This window comes from Sordaria macrospora, chromosome 2 (assembly GCF_033870435.1).
Source record: "Sordaria macrospora chromosome 2, complete sequence".
Classification (NCBI taxonomy): Eukaryota; Fungi; Ascomycota; class Sordariomycetes; order Sordariales; family Sordariaceae; genus Sordaria; species Sordaria macrospora.
The window spans coordinates 1,049,531-1,069,133 of NC_089372.1; the positions used below are offsets into that span (position 1 = coordinate 1,049,531).

General features: G+C 52.2%; 3 protein-coding genes across 3 annotated transcripts; 2 read left to right on the forward strand and 1 right to left on the reverse strand.

Moving 5' to 3' along the window:
- The first annotated feature begins 3,035 nt into the window (after nucleotides 1-3,035).
- On the forward strand, nucleotides 3,036-6,363 carry SMAC4_07828 (uncharacterized protein). The gene is made up of 3 exons (XM_066090699.1): nucleotides 3,036-3,362; nucleotides 3,428-5,223; nucleotides 5,282-6,363. The coding sequence occupies exons 1-3, from the start codon at nucleotides 3,207-3,209 to the stop codon at nucleotides 5,994-5,996; spliced, it is 2,667 nt and encodes an 888-aa protein (XP_065946015.1). The 5' UTR covers nucleotides 3,036-3,206; the 3' UTR covers nucleotides 5,997-6,363.
- Nucleotides 6,364-6,524: 161 nt separating this feature from the next.
- Nucleotides 6,525-9,512, forward strand: SMAC4_07827 (uncharacterized protein). Its single transcript, XM_003346302.2, has 4 exons — nucleotides 6,525-7,564; nucleotides 7,638-8,093; nucleotides 8,212-8,526; nucleotides 8,620-9,512. The coding sequence occupies exons 1-4, from the start codon at nucleotides 7,256-7,258 to the stop codon at nucleotides 8,680-8,682; spliced, it is 1,143 nt and encodes a 380-aa protein (XP_003346350.1). The 5' UTR covers nucleotides 6,525-7,255; the 3' UTR covers nucleotides 8,683-9,512.
- Nucleotides 9,513-13,083: 3,571 nt separating this feature from the next.
- SMAC4_07826 (uncharacterized protein) lies at nucleotides 13,084-13,548 on the reverse strand (the record flags this gene model as incomplete). Its single annotated transcript, XM_003346301.1, has 1 exon — nucleotides 13,084-13,548. One exon carries the CDS (start codon nucleotides 13,546-13,548, stop codon nucleotides 13,084-13,086), a length of 465 nt encoding a protein of 154 aa, XP_003346349.1.
- Nucleotides 13,549-19,603: the final 6,055 nt, after the last annotated feature.

Below are 19,603 nucleotides of genomic sequence, written 5' to 3' on the forward strand. Positions count from 1 at the left end.
CATGGCGTCGGGTTCACATGGCACAAAAGCTGAGATGCTCATGCAGCTGATGAGCGCGCATGCCAAAAATAACTTGTTTCGAGGTTTTTCGTTCAAACCTTCGAGACTCTAGAGGCTATAGTGTAGGGTAAACGTGTTCATGATGATGATCAGGACAAGTCGTCGTCAGCTAGATTAGCTAAATGGGGCGATGACATTCATAGGTACGCTGGTACGTAAATGTCTTTCTATGTAGGACGTACTTATATCGCCGCTGAAGAGGCTGTGCTAGCTGTGCGTATTTCAAGTCGGCAAGTATCATCCGAGCGAAGTTCGCATTCGTTAGAGTCCCTCTTCTTGTCATTGATCTTCATTTCGTTGACCCATTTTATTCTGAAGTCTACGAAAATGAAGAGTTAAGGTATTTCACCTCACTTCGCGCTAAAGTGCTTAACGGTATGTTGGCGCTTATCCAAAAACGCCAAGATCCCAGCTGCCTAGCAAGCCCAAGCAAAAATGCGGATTGCCAAAGGAGGCGACCAACGCGCGATGCCAAGTTTGGTGTTGTTGCCGTTGGCCGCGCGTGATAAGTTAGGGACCAGAAGCTTGTCCCCAGCAGGTCTTGTCCAAATGAATTGGTTCCACACAACGGAGATATGTATCAGGGTAAGGTACGGTGTGATATCAAACATTTGCTTTGCCCCTGGCTGGTAGCTCGGTAGGTACATTTTTGGAAAGGGACTGGAAGGATTTTGTGGAGGTTTTGGAGTAAATGAGAAAGGGGTGGTGCATTACAGCAACTTTGTGGTTCAGTTTCCATTGATATTGAAGTACCACTGCACATCTGATATCAAGGACTTGTGAAATATCTCTACACTACCTTACCTCTAGACTGAGTTAAAACCTCGGCTTCCCCCCTCGCCTCCATCCCGCACATGTCTCTTTCTTGAACCTTTCCCACTGCTGATCTCTCGGAAGACACAAAAAAAGCACGGATGGGGGAGAGTACTTCAAAGACTCTAAAAGTGCCGATCCGGAGTGAGGCCGTTCGAACGAGATGAATCCCCAAGGGGAAGATGTTCGCTTGTGGAATGGCAAGTGAAATGGCAATTTTATGTTGTTCCCAAGTGGACCACCGAGCGAGGGGAGCGAGCCGAACGGGTCGAGAGTCTAGACAACGGAAGCGGGAAGCTGCTTGTCGTGTTGCTTGCTTGCTGCGGTTAGGTTGTTGTTCCTGGGGCTGCTGCGGATGATCCTGACAGCGCCTCGTTGTATGAGCTGAGTTTCTGGTTCAAGTAAAAGGCACAGAACAAACAGCAAAACGTTGATTGCGCGTTTGCCCCTCAAGACATGAGTGAACATTTGTATTCATTCGTTGACAATAAGTAATAAACATTTCCAAGAATCAAGCTTCGACATGTTGGACATGGGAAAAGGAAAACATGGAAATTAAGGAAAGATAGACCAGAAATCCTGGTATAATTGACTAGGCTTTAACCCCTCCTTGGGAGTTGGGACTGCCCCTTAAGAGGCTTAAACTTGTCCTAGTGAACCAGCTGTGCCTTGGGGAAAACAGTCAGTGGAGCGACGTCACACGGCTCTTCCTTCTTTCATTCTTTTCCGTGGCTCGGGCTTCGTTGGTTCAGTGTCTTGCTGCGACTTGACTGCCCCTGGGGCTACGTCTGTCTTGCTGGGGCGCTGAAACAACCCACGACAACCATATTGAGCGAGTGTTTGGATGTTTTGGCGGTTGCGAAAAGGTTGCGAATGGACCGTTGATTGGTCTTGACTCTCGACATGGCCCCTGTGGCCCGTGCGGCCCATGTTGATTTCGAGGAAAAGGGCATCCACTGCGACCAGCCCCCCCAGTTAGACCCCCGGACGGGATCATCTGCCATTCGCGCCGTCGCGGTCCTGGCACCACATTCATCAGCGTGAAACTCGAGATCTTCCTCTGTTTTTTTTTTCTTTCTCTTCTGTCTTGGTGTCCAACCTGTCGCCGAACCGAATCGCAATATCGACCCCGTTGTCTCTTTTTCGTCCTGTCCCGTCCTCTTTTTTTTTTTAACTCCTCTGGATTTCCCGTGTCTTCTTTCGCGGTGCGAACAAGAACAGGGACCCCAGTAAGAGGAAAGAGACCCGGCATTGGCATTGGCATTGGGCAACGAGACATTGGGACTACCACTCTCCAACTTCGAGACACAAGCCGAACTTTACCCCTCGATACCCCGAACACCCAGTCCAGGTCCTCCAGACGTATTGCCCCGTCCTTCCCTGTCGACCATATCAAATTCATCCTATCCACGCCGCGCGGACACCAGCTTGTCTCGACAACTGCAGGGAACCGAACGGTCAACCGCCGAATAAAAGAAAGAACAAACAAGCAAGACGGACAGCATAACACACTGCCCAAGGGAGAGAGCTGAGAGCAAGCTCCAACAAAGACGGGATACCAACAACGTGGTTGGGAGAAGGGCCTTGACGGCCACGGCGCATTCCAAACATAACAAGCGACTGAGACTTGTGACGAACTCCCCGCGCCAAACCTTCGAACGAGTGACCAACAACACTTCCTCAACATCCATCTCTCCCTCCAACTTCCCCGGAGGATCACCGAGTAGATAACCAGAAACCGTAACCCGTTTAACACACCCTCCAAATCCCGGCACCATGTCGTACAATCGACTAGGCAAGTCTACTACTCTGTTCTTCACTGGATATACCTTAATATCAAACAAACACCAAGACCCCAAGTGGGACTGTCACTACATTAGCACCCACTTCCTTTGAACCCTTCCAATATCCCAAACCGCATTCCTTCCTCAGGGTCCTTACCCTTGCTCCCTTGGCAGCTTCATGGGTTCTGGGTAGAGTCTTGGAGGCCTACCTACCTCGAGACCGGATCCCAGCCTGGCTCTCTTTACTCTCGGGTCAACCTCAAAGCTAGTTGTCAAGAGAAAAGAGACTTGTTACTTGCCTGGCGCAAGAAGTGGTGATCCTCTACACAGCCCATCTCCAAGTCTTTGCTCCTACATACATACTGCAAGGCCCTTGCGCAACGAATCGCATCGTGCCTTGCCTTGCCTTGCTTCCACATAGCCACCGCGCGAGCGTCCGGGCGCGCACATGATTGCCTCCGAGCCAGACAGTCGATCATAGCTTGAGACCTCAACCTCTAACACTTCCTCTTCAATTCTACAGACGACGACTTCTACGAAAGTCACCCAATGGATCCCCGAATGCAAAGGACAGGCTCGCCGGCTCACCCCATACAGCCCGGCTACCAGTTGGAGGACAACCCGTACCACCACCAGCAAGGTTTCGATATCCCGGCCGGTCCTGGGAGATACAGTCCTGGAGATGCGCTGAACATTCACACCCCTGTGAGTATTGCTGGGAATGTGCAAGCTATGTCTATGCGGGAACTAGATACTAATGCGCTGAGCAGCAACCGGTTGAGGGAATGGGCGGCTACCATGCCCCAGGCCAGCACTATACCCCCGAATACGCCGTGAACCCGGAAGCGCACCACGATGCCTACTTCAACCAGCCCTACGAGCCCCAAGTTGGCCATGATCCATATGCCGCGGCTCCAACGCCCCCAGTGGCCGGATACCAGGCGCACGACGACCAACGGCCCATGTTGATGCATACCGATTCGCAAGTCGGCCAGAGCGATCCTTACCACGACGAACCCGCACCGCCAACGAATAATGCGCCCATCAAGAGGTGGAAGACAGTGAAGCAGGTGCTTCTGTACCGCGGTAACTTGGTGTTGGATTGTCCCATCCCTCCAAAGCTGCTGAACCAGCTACCTCACGGCGAGCGTGACGAGTTCACCCATATGAGATACTCGGCTGCCACCTGCGACCCTTCGGAATTCTACGAAGAGAACTTTACTCTGCGCCAGAAGCTCTTCAGCAAGCCTAGGCACACGGAGCTCTTCATTGTCGTAACCATGTACAACGAGGACGAGATTCTGTTTGCGCGCACCATGATCGGTGTGTTCAAGAACGTCGAGTACATGTGCAAGCGGCCGGAAAGCAAGACCTGGGGCAAGGACGCCTGGAAGAAGATCGTGGTGTGTGTCGTCAGCGACGGTCGTGCCAAGATTAACCCGAGAACGAGGGCATTATTGGCCGGTATGGGTGTCTATCAGGAGGGTATTGCCAAGCAACAGGTTAACGGAAAGGATGTCACGGCGCATATTTACGAGTACACAACTCAGGTCGGCATGGCCATCAAGAACGACGTGGTTCAGCTTATCCCCAAGCAGCAGCCTGTTCAGATGCTGTTCTGCCTCAAGGAAAAGAACCAAAAGAAGATCAACTCGCATCGTTGGTTCTTCCAGGCCTTTGGGCGCGTTTTGGATCCCAATATCTGCGTGCTTATCGACGCTGGTACCAAGCCCGGCGGTAGCTCCATTTACCATCTGTGGAAGGCCTTCGATCTCGAACCCATGTGCGCCGGCGCCTGCGGTGAAATCAAGGCCATGTTGGGCACGGGCGGCAAGAACCTCATCAACCCGCTCATCGCCACTCAGAACTTTGAGTACAAGATGAGTAACATCCTCGACAAGCCTCTCGAGTCCGCCTTTGGCTTCATTTCCGTCTTGCCCGGTGCCTTCTCGGCGTACCGCTATGTGGCTTTGCAAAACGACAAGAACGGCCAGGGCCCGTTGGAGAAGTACTTTGCCGGTGAGAAGCTGCACGGCGGCGACGCCGGCATCTTCACGGCCAACATGTACCTCGCCGAAGATCGTATCCTCTGTTTCGAGCTCGTCACCAAGCGCAACTGCCACTGGATCCTGCAGTACGTCAAGTCGGCCACGGGCGAGACCGATGTGCCCGCCGACCTGACGGAGCTGATTCTGCAACGTCGTCGTTGGCTGAACGGTTCCTTCTTCGCGGCTATTTATGCTATTGTCCACTTCCACCAGTTCTTCCGGTCCGACCACTCTTTCCTGCGAAAGCTTGCCTTCTTTGTCGAGTTCGTGTTCCAGACGGTCAACATGATCTTTGCCTGGTTTGCTATTGGTAACTTCTTCCTCGTGTTTAAGATCCTGACGACGGGACTGGGTGATCCAAAGCTGCTGGGAAATGTCGGCGAGATCTTGGGCGTCGTGTTTGCGTGGGCGTACGGTGTGACTCTGATAACGTGCTTCGTCTTGTCCATGGGCAATCGGCCGGCTGGTTCTCCAAGGTTGTACATGGGCATGGTGGTTTTCTGGGCGATTATCTTTATGTACGTTTCCCCCGTTCCCCTTCTATTTCACTTCGACCCCTTACTAACTGTCTCACAGCTACCTTATGTTCGCTGCCATCTACATCGCCGTCGTCGCCATCCAGACAGACATCGACAAAGGCCTCTCTTTTACCGACCTCTTCCGCAACGAGCTCTTCTACACCCTGATCGTCTCCGTCGTCTCCACCTACGGCATCTGGCTGATCGCCTCCCTCCTCATGTTCGACCCCTGGCACATGCTCACCTCCTTGGTGCAGTACATGCTCCTCTCGCCAACCTACACCAACGTCCTCAACGTCTACGCCTTCTGCAACACCCACGACATCTCGTGGGGTACCAAAGGTGACGACAAGCCCGACAAGCTCCCCTCCGTCAACACCAAGGACGGTCAGGGTAAGACCGATCTTCCCGATGAAGGCGATCTCAACGCCTCGTACGAGCGCGAACTCCAGGTTTTCTCAAGGAAATTCATCAAGCCCGTGTCGGACCCCACGCCGGCCCAGCTGGAGGAGAAGCAGATGGATTATTATCGCGGTGTCAGATCGATGGTCGTGCTGGTCTGGATGATCACCAACTTTGCGCTGTGCGCGGTGGTGCTGAGCACGGCGGGCCTGGAGAGGATCGATGCAGAGGAAGGGTCGGATGAGGAGAGGACGAGTAAGCGGGCGACGATCTATATGAGTGTCGTGCTTTGGTCGGTGGCGGTGCTGAGCGGGTTTAAGTTTATTGGGGCTTGTTGGTTTTTGGTTGTGAGGATGTTTAGGGGTGTTTAAGTGATGCCTCTGTCAGGAGGGGTTTGTTGGTGTTGGTTGTTTTGTTCTTCTGGAAATGCGTTATGAACAGGTCTTCTTTTTTGTCTCTTCTTGAATCTGCGGGCAGTTGACTTCTAACGTGGATATGTCGGATTTGAAAGAACAAAAGATGTTTGGCGATGATTGGGGAGAGCGAGTGCATAGAATCACGAAAGACAGACAAGACAGACAGCAAGGCAGGAGTTGAGAGACAGGAGGAGATGATTTGGGGTCATTTTGAGCTTTTGTTTTACTTTGCTCTTTTAGTCAAAGATACCTATTGAATGGTTTGAAGCCCCGACAGGTTGTTCTTGAGTGATCGAAGGCTCCATTGGGATTCATTAATACCATCTCCATCGAAGTCAGGAACAAATCGTTCTATAACGTGAACATCAATAATTGGCGTTGCGAAGTCACAGAACCTGCCCCGCGATATCGCTGAAGTGATCTGCATGTTGGGCAAGACAAGGGGGAGCTTTAGGTCCACTGTCAAAAATGGTTCGTGCACACAAATCTTCATTGGCGCTGATTGGCTGGATGCAATCAAGCTCTCTGACCGACAGCCCAATTCGAACCAGCACGTCCCTGCAGCAGAAACGCCCTTTTCGAACGAATCGAGGCCGGTCCGTCTGAATGTCGCGTCGTGTGTTACCAGAGAAAACATCCTTCCATCTCTGCGACCGGACGACTGAACTGACTTCTGCGGCTATCCGATCTTGAAGACATTCCCTCCCAGAGACCCCAAGTCCCCAACCCGTCAACCGGACCCTGGACCCTCCATTTCCACGTCCGTCCCCACCAAACAGGAACACAGCTGCTGGCAGACAACCTCAACAACGCCCACTCACGACTTCCCCGGCTGGCAATGCCTTTATGACATCTTGATTGTTGACGATATACGATTTGTAAACGACCGATACATTCAATCCCCTCCTCCTTTGTTTACACCGGGTCTTTGATCTTGATCAACAACAGGCGACCTTCGAGCTACTCACGCCCTATCCACCAAAGCCACTCCCCCGCGAACACCCTTGTCGAAAGCCTGGTCTGGTCTTCACCCCGCCTTCCGCGATTCTACGATAGCATCATCACCACCGCTGGGACGGTTAGGTGGCAGCGGCGGATAGATAGCGGACGACAGACAGCTAGAGAAACCTCGCCTTTAACAAATCAACCTTTACATGTCCACGATACGATAACCCTACCTACCCTCTTCACATACAACAAAACAAAAACCAACAATGACAGACTCGTTGCACAACGCGCCCATTGTGCTCGACAATGGCTCGGGCACCATCCGCGCCGGCTTCGCTGGAGACGACGTACCAAAATGCCACTTCCCCTCGTTCGTAGGGAGGCCAAAGCACCTGCGGGTTTTGGCCGGCGCATTAGAGGGCGAGGTGTTTATCGGCCAAAAGGCGGCCACGGAGCTGCGCGGCTTGCTCAAGATCCGGTATCCGCTGGAGCACGGCATCGTGACGGACTGGGACGACATGGAGAAGATTTGGGCGTATGTGTATGATGAGGGGTTGAAGACGCTTAGTGAAGAGGTTTGTTTTTTCCCGTCTGGCTTCGCAGGTGAACATGGGGGAGATGATAGCTAATAACCTGTCCAACTGCTAGCATCCAGTCCTCCTAACCGAACCACCCCTCAACCCGCGCGCAAACCGCGACACAGCCGCCCAGATCCTCTTCGAGACCTTCAACGTGCCCGCGCTCTACACCTCCATCCAAGCCGTCCTGTCTTTGTACGCCTCCGGGCGAACAACAGGCGTAGTTTTGGATTCCGGCGACGGCGTATCGCACGCCGTGCCTGTCTACCAGGGCTTCACCGTGCCCAACAGCATCCGGCGCATCGACGTGGCGGGACGAGACGTGACCGAGTATCTGCAGACGCTGCTGCGCAAGAGCGGATATGTCTTCCATACGAGCGCCGAGAAGGAGGTGGTCAGGCTGATTAAAGAAAGCGTCACGTACGTGGCGCATGATCCGCGCAAGGAGGAGAAGGAGTGGGCGGCGGCGAAGATGGATCCGGCCAAGATTGCCGAGTACGTCTTGCCGGATGGGAATAAGTTGAAGGTATGTTGTTTTACCTCTCTTACTCTCTTCTTGCCCCCCCTCCCTGGTCTACCAGACCGGGCGGTATTGGGGCAAGAGAATTAGAGACAGACAAAACAGAAACTAATACCCACAAAAGATAGGAGCAGAACGCTTCCGCGCCCCGGAAATCCTCTTCGACCCGGAGATCATCGGCCTCGAGTACCCCGGCGTGCACCAGATAGTGGTCGACTCGATCAACCGGACGGACCTGGACCTGCGCAGGGACCTATACTCCAACATTGTGCTTTCGGGAGGCAGCACGCTCACAAAGGGCTTCGGCGACCGTCTGCTCACCGAGGTGCAGAAGCTCGCGGTCAAGGACATGCGGATAAAGATCTTTGCGCCGCCGGAGAGGAAGTACTCGACCTGGATCGGCGGCAGTATTTTGGCGGGTTTGAGCACGTTTAGAAAGGTATGTCTTTTTTGCCCCTATTTGGGCATCAACGAGAAGGGAATTTGGAAGGGGTAATAGGATGCGTGCTAACCAATGTGTGACGATGAACAGATGTGGGTTAGCATTGACGACTGGCATGAGAATCCGGATATCATTCATACGAAGTTTACATGATGATGATGACGACGACGACGACAATGAGACGAGGACGAGGGAAGGAGGAAGCTAGCGAGCGAGCGAGCCGGACAGCAAGGGCACCGGTTGTCTAATACAATCCAAAATTTTATCGTACATCATCATACCTACCTCCCATTTATCGCTTTCTTCTGTGGTATACCCAACCGGTAATCATATGTATCGGAATCAGTCTTCGGACGGAGGATGGAGTATCAGATGTCATAGTTCAGTATGAGGCTGAAAAGGGGGGCTAGTAAGGAGGCCGGAGAGCAGGTAAACAAGGGGTAGGCATGGAGACGTTATGAGACGTTCTGAGGAGTGAGCAGTGAGCAGTGAGCAGTGAGCACCTTGACGGTTACCTTGGTAACTACAAAAGTCTACAAAAGTACACCAAACATATCATATCCACCAGCGAGCAACTGTAGGCAGCTGGTGACTTTTTAAAAAGTCAACGTCCTAAATACTTCCTCCGCGTACTCAGTGCGCTCCATCTCTCGTTGTGGACAACCGGTGGACAACCTCTATGGCCATTGCGGAATGTGGACAAGTTATGGGTGGGGGCCAACCTCCTGTCCTGGTCGATCATACGCCGTACTGGCCGTGTGGCCGTCACAGACTCACACTCACAGTGTCATGAGTGTCATGAGCGTCAAAACATCGTTTTACAGGGTCTGCGAATCGGCCAGTGAAAGACCAAAGGTCCAAAGAAAACGTCGAAAGCGAAGCGACGAGCTCCATCGCACCAAACGAACGATCGCACACACGGGCCCTTCCAACTCGTTCTCCATCCGCATGGAGCGACACAAGCGGTGACGAGCGATTTGCAAGGAGCGCTGGGAACGTTTGGCAGGGCCATGGCAGGGCCATGGCAGGGCGTTGGATCAAAAGCTCGCAAAAGTGCCCAGCAGTTGCCCAGCAGTTGCCCAGGTGGGTTGGGGATATGGAGACACTGGAGACACTGGAGACACGGGAGATCGGGAGAGAGTTGACGTTGATCATGGAAGAAGTTGAGAACTTGGAGAGGAAGTTTCCATGGAATGGAAGGGAAGGGAAAGGGATGTGTGGTCAGGGTTAGGGTTCTGTATGCACGTTTGTATCATCTTCCTGTCCCTGCCGCCCTGATGGACGTTGACAACTTGACATCGTCATGAGGTTGGGTGGTGGATTGGGACTTGATGATTCGAGTTGTCGTAGATATATACTTCTGACTATCATGGAAGCCCATCAACAACTACAGAAGATGATCAATACCTCGGCCACAATTCCGAAAAAACTGGAGATGGGGAATTAAAAAAAGTAAAAGTCGAAAGTCGGAAAGAGCAATCAATCAATGTCCAGTCAAGACGTTCCGAGTCGTGTGTACTTCGCAGAGAATATAGGATCAGAGACAGCATAAGTACCTCGCCATCATCATTACGGACATCAGTACCTATCAGACCTCCTTCTTCTTCCAGATCTTCCTCTACCTACGTTTACATAAGTTCAAGTAGAGGAGGTATCGTCCATCCCGGACATCGCGCAATATCTCCTAATAGTGTATATGCTGGGCTCGATACTCATCACGTGTATGCAAGTGGTGTGCGTATCGCAATCGATGGCGACGATGGCAACGATGGCGACAACTGCGACAACCGCAACGAGCCGAGCATTGCCTAGAACTAGACTGCCACTCGTGAGACATGAGATGACCTAGAGACATATGGTAGAAGGCAACATAAGTCTCAAAGTCTTCATGTCTTCATAGCTTCATATCGTGAGACCTGACGGACCGCCACTCGCTAGGGAGTAGAGTGAGGCAAGTTACACGACAACAATTGAGGTCGTCGAAATGCCTTTTGGTTAACAAACGGACGTCAGGTTGGTGGATCTCCTCGGAGCGTTTGACATGGTACATAGAAATGGTGGTTGGTTTCCGGTTATTCTTTATCCCATGTTGAAGTCAAGTTCGGTGCCGGGGAGTCGGATGAGGTTCGCCAACCTACCGCTGATGCTGCTGCTGGCTACCTGAGTGAGGTGAGCTAGGATCTGTTTCACGATCATAGCTCGTCGTACCTAGCTCGTCGCTATTCCCGACGGTCCAGCAAGTCCAGCAACAATAGCCTAGTCACTGGCAAGGGGCCTGGCTCATTAGGTTCTGGAAGCCTTCCTCGCCCGCTTCTGTCTGCCCTTGAGTTCCGCAAAAAGACCGCGGTGTTCGTCGTGTTTTCACCCTTCAACCCACCAACCTAGAGTAAATATAGGGTATACCTCCGGCGGTGAATCGTGTGAGTGTGAATGGTGGACTACTCGGTGGATTGGAGTTTTGACAGTATCCAGTGCGCTGGAACTGCTAGTAGCGAACTATTGAAGCAAAACGGTGGGTTTTGGTACCTCTAAGGACAGGTTGGTTTGTGAGCTAGATGGTCGATGCTGGGGCGATTGTTAGGGCCTCGAAGCCCGGATTTCAGTGGGAAATATGGGAATGTGGGAATGTGGGCTACAGCTTCCACTTCAACTAGCTAGCCGGCGGGCGCTTGTTAGATTTTTGATTTCCGTCCGGTTGAAGGGCTTTTCGGTGCGGTGACATGGCCAGCATGGTCGAAAAGTCAAGTCAAGGTGAAGCCCAGTGCAATACCTAGCTGCGTTGTAGGGTATCGAGACCTGAGTTGTTCGTGTTCGGTGTTTTGTCTTTGTGTTGTGTGTGTTTCTCCAAATCCATCTGGTACACTACAAGTGGCATCGTGAAAGTCGAAATTCAAGCTTCTTTTTTTGCTTGCCGAACTGTCGTGGACATTGTACATACGGGTTGTACCTCCAAGGTCAGGTCCCCCATGGCGTCTCCAGCTTGCCGAATGCCGCCGGAAGACCGGGGCACCGGGGGCAGGGACTACGGAGGTTCCGCTCAGTCCGAACACCGACCTCCAGTTTTTGCGACGGGGCTTGAGCTTGGTCGATGTCATCCTTGGAACTTGGAATTCGCGAATCGAGCTATTCGGCAATTCGTATGTGCCCTGTTGTGCCCCGGAAAAGAGGAGCAAAAGGAGGGTTTCGGCGCCCTGGATAGAAGCTCCAGGAATTTGTGTGAAAGGCCGCACCGGCCACCTCCGGGTTTTGGGGGTTGGGTTGTTGGTCTTCCGTGCGCACGCGCCGAGCCCGGTTTTGAAACTCCTGCGCTCCCGTGAAGCTGTTTCGGCGGCTTGCTATGCGGTCATCTGCCGGATTTGAGTTCAAAAATGTTTCAGTTCGATTCGTTCATCCAGTCCAGTGTCACATTTGCAGGTTGTAGGAAGCAGTGAAAAGTAGATGGCAGTCAGAAAATGTTCGATTTTGATTTGATCGTCCACCACAATTCCTGCCAAAAAAAGAAAAAAAAGAAAAAAAAGGTGTCGGTAACTGAAAAACAAATCCATCCGGTACATGATCGCGCTCTCTCTCTCTCGCCATGGGGTATCTTGATATTCGCTTTCAAATCAATGTCAAAAGCAGAACAATCGCATCGAAAAACTGATGTCTCGTGCCAGCAAAAATAAACAAACGCCGATTTTGTGCCTTTCCCTTGTGTCGTTGGGATCGGTGCGTGAGGAGCTGAGGAGTTTTGCGGGGAGCGTCAGCGCTGCAGAAAGAACCAAGAGATGAACCCCTGATTTTTCTTGGCAGCCACCAAAACAATCCACGAGCACCCCTTTTGCTCCAACCAATCAGAAACGAGTGAATTGGCCATGATCCAACGACACGCCGTGGTAGTGTGTTGTGAAAGGAAAACAACTCTTTGAAGAGGAGTTGTTGGTCTGAGATATCTCTCTTTCTCGCCGTTTGTTTTGCTGAGATCCCCCCCATTACATGATTGCTAATAAAATAAGAAAACTTTTTTGCTCAGTTCTTTTGTGAACTCTCGCTGCTAAAACTTTTGATCCCAAAATTCCCGATTCATCGTAAGATTCCCTTCATGGTTGAAAAACCAAATGGCTCGGATGTGACATGCACAATCGCAGAAGCCGCCCGTAACGCCGTGCTGATGTTGTTGAAAGAATAAAACGTTTGTAGAAAAAAGACGTCCATAGGTTGAATGATGGAGTGGTGTGTATGTGTGAAGAAGTGAAGAGTATGAAGTAGGAGGAGGATGGAGAGGGTGAGGAGGTTGTATTAGGATGGTGGTACAAGGGATAGGTTGCGTCGAATGCTTGCCACAGGTGTTGACAAGTACTTCGGTCGAAGAGCGGGTTCGGAGTGATATCTGCGAAGACCAGCACGCTGGGTTGCAGTTCGGTGACTGTCCTTCTCATCGCTGGCATCATCATCCTTAACCCCACGATCCCCTTCGACTGCTTCTTCCTCCCTGCTCCTGCTCTCTCCATACTCTGCCAGTGACAGGCGCCACTCGTAAAGAGTCCTCCTGCTTCTTTTGATCGAACGGGTCTCCTAACCCTTGTGAGCAAGATTGCTCAACGTCCTCCAGAAGCCAGAGCGGTGGCTGTCCGTGGTGCTGATGGAGTCGCGACGATTCCTGCTCCTCGAGCTGCCCTCAGAGCGGATGCTGATCTTGTCACTGACGGTGCTGAAGATGTTGCCGGCACCGCCTCGCCCGACATAGCCCATGGTGGCAGCCTTCTCGCGGACCTCGGCCCTCTGGTACTCCTCGTCGAAAGAAAGGGTAGGGCGCGAGGTGTAGGTGTGGGCGTTGCCGGCGCCGCCGCGGCCCGAGTAGAAACGGCCGGGAGCGCTGGGTTGTGCTGATGGTGTGACCTTGGTGGGAACGCCGGACGAAGGAGTGGTCTTGGGAGCCTTGAAGAAATTACCGGCGCCGCCGCGGCCAGCCTTGGTGTATGTATTTTGCACCACCGTGGGGTGGGGCTCGGTGATGGTGTATGATGCTGTCCTTTCCATTGTGACGGTTGTGTCTGGATGTGATGTGTGGTGTTGTTTGGTTTGAGGTGGTTGTGAGAAAACTGTGGAGACTCTCTACCAGCAGTTCTTGGCTTGTGGTGTGATGATGCCGAGTTGTTGTACGTCAAGGACAGAGCTGTCGTATGTTTGGCTGATTCGGATGTATAATGTCTGAGTAGATGTGTTCGTGTGGTTGAGACTTGTCTGTGTCGGAGACGAGCAGTTGGGACTGAAGGTATGGATCCGTGTGTAGGGAAGACGGGAGACAAGAGGTGCGGATCCTGAGGGATTCGGTCTTTTAATAGATGAGGGTATAGAGGGGTCACTCGAGGGGTCATTGCTTCGTGGGTTTTGAAGAAGGGGATGGCATGGCCAAGGAAGACTGGCCAAGAAAAAGGTCTTATTGCAGCTTCGTTAGTTGATTCATGGATGCAGCCGGCGGGATCCAACTGGACCCAACTGGTGTGGTGCTCTGACGGTACCGTAATTCTGGGGACAGTGACACTCCCTGGGACGTTGCTGGGACACCATGGAACACCTAGCGCTGCCCAGTGCTTGCCCAGTGCTTGCCCAGTGCTTGCCCAGTGATGGACCCAGAATGAGCAAAGCGAAGTGGGCAACCACATGACTCCTCTCTGTCCAGACTTTGTCACGGCGCACCTTCCCTCGCTTCTCGGCTACCTAACCGCTACTTGCAAGTACTTTGTACCTGTTTTTATACCGACACAAATACAGGGACACACTGGGCTCGAACGGATTGCGAAATTTTCAAGACCCAAGGCGAATGGGGACAATGGACCGCAACTGGAGCAGCAGAGGAGCCAACGTGGACTTGCGCAACAGAGCGACTGGCCTCTCTCTGTCTCTGAAAAGCATCGTGACTTTGTGACTTTGCGCAACCGGGATGGAGAAAGCGGAGATGCCAAAATCTGTGGTTGCTGCTGTGCCATGATCCATTGTGCGAGTGTCTCGGCAGTACGTTACAGTACAGGAGATGGTGAAAGTGGTGGCCTCGATGGTGTGTGTGTGTGTGTGTGGTACAGTCCGTCGTTGTCGGAAGGAGGTTTCCTGTTGACGACAATGACAACAATCAGCAACTGCAGATGGAATGGATCCCGTCTCCATGGCGTCAGGTGCATCAGGTGCTTCTCGACCTCTAAACGGCGGCTTGGGCTGAAAATTTGCTGCAGCAGACAAGGCCATGGCAGTCACGACAGGGCAGTCAATGGCAGCGAGAGGCAGTCCACGCCGGCCCACGAACGGTCGACAGTGGTCCATTCAAGCTTTCTTTTTAGCACATAGAAACTCCCAGAGCGGGCCCTGTCTGGCAGTCACGAGGCGCACCAGCACTTTTTGTTACGAGATCATTACCCCATAATTTGGGAATTGGTGTTGGGTACTCTTTGTATGCAAGACGCCCGGAAAAAATACCTCTGAGATACTTGTATCTGGTCCATGCGTCCTGCAAGGGACGGTGACGAAGCACTGCGACCAAATTTCTGGACTTCTGCCCTGGGCCAAAATCTTTTCTTTTTCTTTGCCAGTGGTGTGCGACACAAGACCGCAGCATTCCGCCTGGCAGCTGCCGCCCTGCTTGGTTGGCTTGGCAAAAAGGCGGACGTCGATCCAGTCTTCCCGCTGTGATCTCTAACGACCTGAAGCATGGCCGATGCGACCATGATGATTTGTCGTCTCAACGTTGGCGTTGTCACTCTGTCGAACTGCCGCCGCTCTTTGTGTGAAGTGTTCAGTTGTTTCTCATTTCCCATTTGCTTTCGGCTGTTTGCACCACCAGTCAGCCGTCTCGCGTCAGCCAGTGTCTTCATTGCCCCCCTCGATGTCACAATGTCAATATGCCTCGGCGGCTTTTTTGGGGAGCTGAGACCGTCCTCTGTCCGTCCACCGACGGCACTGAGGTTGAAAGGCGGCGGTCAGTTGGATATATGCCGGACTCCGTACTCCGTAGCTGAAAGTAGCTGTATGTACGTACACCATCTCACCACGTACAAATGGCGGAACAAGCGAGAGAAATTGTGTGGTTTTGTTTCCCCATCGAGCGTCGACCCCTGATGTAAGTGATGGGTGTCTTGGAGTTGTTCCTGAAATTCGCTCGGTTTCTCTGAAATATCACCGACATGACTCTTATTTTGTTCGGTGCTTGGCGGTGTAGCGACGCGCCATGTGGAGTGTGCGAACCTCTTTGGGTTTTATTTTGTTTCTATTTTTCTCTTTTTCACTGCTGGTGATGTTGCGGTGCTAGGGACGCCGCTAGAGACAAAAGACCCCTCACAGTCTGAGGTGACCTCCAAGTTCCTCGACATGCCCCTGATGACCGTCCTTTCTCTCACCACACCATGGCCCATGCACAACCTGTCGGCTGGTTTCCCGGTCCAGAATTTTTTCTCCCACTCATCATCGACCACCCATCGACCGCCCTGATCGAATGGATCACCAGGTGAAAAATTTCCCCTCCCCCGGGATCCATCTGTGATCCATCTCCGGCTCCATCAAGAAAAGGAGCTTTTCCCTAGGCGAAGCGGGTCTCCAGTTTCCCAGGCACAAGTCTCCCAAAAGTTGGCCCGAGTGCCGGCAACCCCGGATTTCTGGACGATCATGCGGTCAATGCTCCTGGCTTCTTTGCTCTTTTCGACGAGATTCATCATGCCGCTTCGAATCCGAGTCCCGAACGAGGAATGGTGAGGCACAGGCCGCAGACCGCAGAGGAGACGGAGACGCATCTTGTCGTTGTCATGTCCCGCTAGAGACTGTTCAAACAGCTAGTGTTGCCCCTGGATCCTCATGGTGAAGAAGCAAGAGAGCCTGAAATGGAAACCAAAAGTCAGCTCAGGCTGAAGTGGGAGCGGTCGGTAGTGGCCAAGTAAAAGCCAATCATCTAAACGTAATAGAAGAAATTCACGATGGAGTCAAGAAGCCAAACCCAAGTCCTGAAGCCCTCGACCAAGATCGTCGGCAAGATGGATCACGAAACCAACGTTACCCCTCGTTTTGAACAAAGCCAAGGGGGAGCCGGGCGGTCCCAATTCACGGTGAAAGCAAGTCATGCGGATGAGTTGAGAAACAACGTGATGGGAAATTGGAAACAAGCCCGCTTTCCCCTCACGAACAAAGCCCGATCCCAAAGCAACACCACGTGGGATCAAGTGTCGATGAAAATATGGGAGTCATGCTTTCGGTTCGTTCATGCGGACCTCTCTGGGAGTTGAAAGTTGGTAAGGTAGCCGCGGGCCGAACGTTCAAACACACAGACCAACAAAAAAAAAAGGAAGACGCGGGAGTGTGAGGCTTGCAACGAAAATCCGGGGTAAAGCTGCCACCCTGTCTCCCGCCTCTCCGGGCTTGTTCGCCCTTTTCTCGCCCTCGCTCGCTCCCGTCCTGCGCTGATAAGGTGCCGTCCGTTGTGCCCTGTGTCAAACCGCCAACCGATGGCCCGGGTCAACGAACCAACGGGAAACTTGCCAGGAACGGTTTGTTCCCGCGATAAGGACTTTCTAGAAAACTTTGTTTTCTCGACAATCTCGAATTGTTGATCAGGATCTGGCTTTGTCATTCATCGATTTTTAAGAATGCCATATTTCCAACGTTACTTCAAACTTTTTTGCCTTCGTTGTGCGGTGTGACGGAGAAGACAAGAAATGCTTGCATCTTCGGTTACACACTCAACCAACAGAACCTCCTCGGCTTTGGCCAACCACACCGACACCAACCAACAGTACATCCGCTACACCACTGTACCTTCGGTCGGCTCCGCGCTGTGGGTGTGCAGTGTGGTGGTTGAGGTCACCTTGCATTTTGCTTCGGTTACAGAACTTGCAGAGCCTCCTTTTTCTCCGTCTTCCATGTTCCTCGGTCCTTCCCACCAAGGCACTTCCAGGCCACGGCACCTCTTTCGCTGTTCACGAACGACATCCCTGCTTCCCTCTTTTTCGCAGCAGCGGCGACCGTAGCGGCGGCGGCATCCTCCAATGAGCTGGGCAGCTCCCACCAAAATCGGAATTCATTCAGCGATTGGTGCATCAAACAACGAAGCCAGCGAAACCAACGAAGTAACAACGGTTGTCAGCGGCCGAAGCAAAAAATCAGCAATGCCGCAATGGAAGCAGCCCAGAGGGAGAAAGGGAGAAAAAAAGGATTTTGAACAGCACAGCACGCAACGACGCCAGAAACGCCTGGACCTTGGAAGCGCCGGACGACGGGACGAAACAACCAACAGAAAAGAACAAGCAAGCAAAGCCCATCGCCGCCGCCAGTCCGCTCGCCACAAAGTCTCGGCGCTAGCTTACTTTTCTTTTCCTCGCTCCTACTCACACTCAGCACACTGACTGCTTCGCTGACTGCACGGCACGAAAATTCTTTTTCCTCATCCTCCTCAGCTTACTCGTCGCTGCGCTCGTCTCCCATGGTCATAGGGTGCAGTGGTTTCTCGCCGCCTCCCCGTTTATACCGATCGTACCGTTGAAAGTTTCGAAACTTTCAAAACCCTGACCGAATCGAACCGGAAGTATTGTACACTACGTAGCGAATCTTGGCGACCGACTGACCAGCAGATTTTTTTGTCTTTTTCTTCCCACTCAGCACAGCGCACGGAATCGCGCAATGGATGGATGGTGAATGGCTGACGGAAGAGGCGTTGCCCACGTGGTCACCTTTTGCAGCTCTTTTTTTCTTTGCTGCGCCCAGCTTGCCCAGACAAATTGGCTGGGACACCAGGACTTGGCCATCCATCGTGAAGTTCAGTTTGGATTGACTTCATGCTTGGCGCATTGCGCAAAAGAGTAGCGTGTCTCCGGCTGTGAACAACGAATCCTGCCTGCCCTGCCTCAATTTTTAATTTTTTTTGGCTGACTGTTGGCAAAATCATGAAGAGGACAACACTCCGCCTGCCAAGAACTTTTCGAGAGAAAAACGCCTTGATGGCCTCAAACTAGGGGTCCGCCTGTAAAAGAGTCTTGGTTTTACGTGATAGCGACTGAGTAGGACTGTAGGAGGTCGGCAGTTGCGAGAGCTTTGTCGAGTCTTGTGCGTCTGAATTGGAGTTCCAGTTCCAGTTCCAGTTCGGATTCGAGTTCGATTTTTGCATCCGCAGGCAAAGCTCACAACCTTGATCGAGCACGCAAGCGGGATGAAAACGCCGTTACGCCGATGCTGAGAGTGTGCTCGGGATGAGAGACGGAGACCGGGTTGATACCTACGCCGACATCGAACTTTGTTGATGCATCTCGTGCCATTCCTGACTATCGCATGCCATAATAATACGGCCCTTGAGGAGTTCCGGTTCAAGAGAACCCCGTAGTTGACTGTCGACTTTACTCGTAGGACGTTTCGAACATCTTGAGCGAGATGGCGCGGGTGATCAAGGAACACACAACCGGGCGCGATATCAATGGATCTCTTAACTCTCTCCCTTTGCTCTACTGTGTATCCGCCGCTGGTTAGACGGTCGGTTTTGTAGATCTGACGAGTAGATGGCTAAAGAGAGGATTGCGCGAAGATTGTCGGTGACGGTTTAGTATTGCCCATAGCCATTGCGAATTCACTGAAAGATACGTATATAACTTGACTTGTCAAGCATATCGTCCAACATGCCAAACGGCATTTCAACTTCCTATGGGGTAATCACCCAGCTCAAAGCAAGGAGCTCTTCCGATGACCTATGGCTGGATCGATAGATATTATAGACTTGCAACGGCGTCTATCCCTCGGCTCTCTCTCTCATTTCCCGTCTTTTTCTTCTTTCTACGCAGTATCCCCATGCAGAATCCTGAAATACATGTGTGTCCATCCAGGTCGTTGGTTGCGATATGGAAACGAGTGGCATTTGCACATCCATCAATAGATGAAAGAGGTGTACAATGTCTCCAGTGTAATTGTGTCCCTCGCAGGACCTGATGAGATACCTCGCCCATGTCAAGGCTTTGAGTCCCCTTTGTGACCTTATGGTGCCTCTGGCACAACGGCCCCTCGATACCAGACAAGTAAAAGCCACGCAAAAGACAGAAGGGTACTCCAGTATGTTGACAATCAACCTTTTTGGGTG

What these genes read in the sequence shown, in the direction of transcription:
- SMAC4_07828 (XM_066090699.1), top strand. Translation starts at nt 3,207, where the DNA reads ATGGATCCCCGAATGCAAAGGACAGGCTCGCCGGCTCACCCCATACAG. An exon ending in CGCTGAACATTCACACCCCT is followed by an intron (nt 3,363 to 3,427) that starts GTGAGTATTGCT and finishes TGCGCTGAGCAG; the next exon opens with CAACCGGTTGAGGGAATGGG. An exon ending in TTCTGGGCGATTATCTTTAT is followed by an intron (nt 5,224 to 5,281) that starts GTACGTTTCCCC and finishes ACTGTCTCACAG; the next exon opens with CTACCTTATGTTCGCTGCCA.
- SMAC4_07827 (XM_003346302.2), top strand. Translation starts at nt 7,256, where the DNA reads ATGACAGACTCGTTGCACAACGCGCCCATTGTGCTCGACAATGGCTCG. An exon ending in TGAAGACGCTTAGTGAAGAG is followed by an intron (nt 7,565 to 7,637) that starts GTTTGTTTTTTC and finishes TCCAACTGCTAG; the next exon opens with CATCCAGTCCTCCTAACCGA. An exon ending in GTTTGAGCACGTTTAGAAAG is followed by an intron (nt 8,527 to 8,619) that starts GTATGTCTTTTT and finishes GACGATGAACAG; the next exon opens with ATGTGGGTTAGCATTGACGA.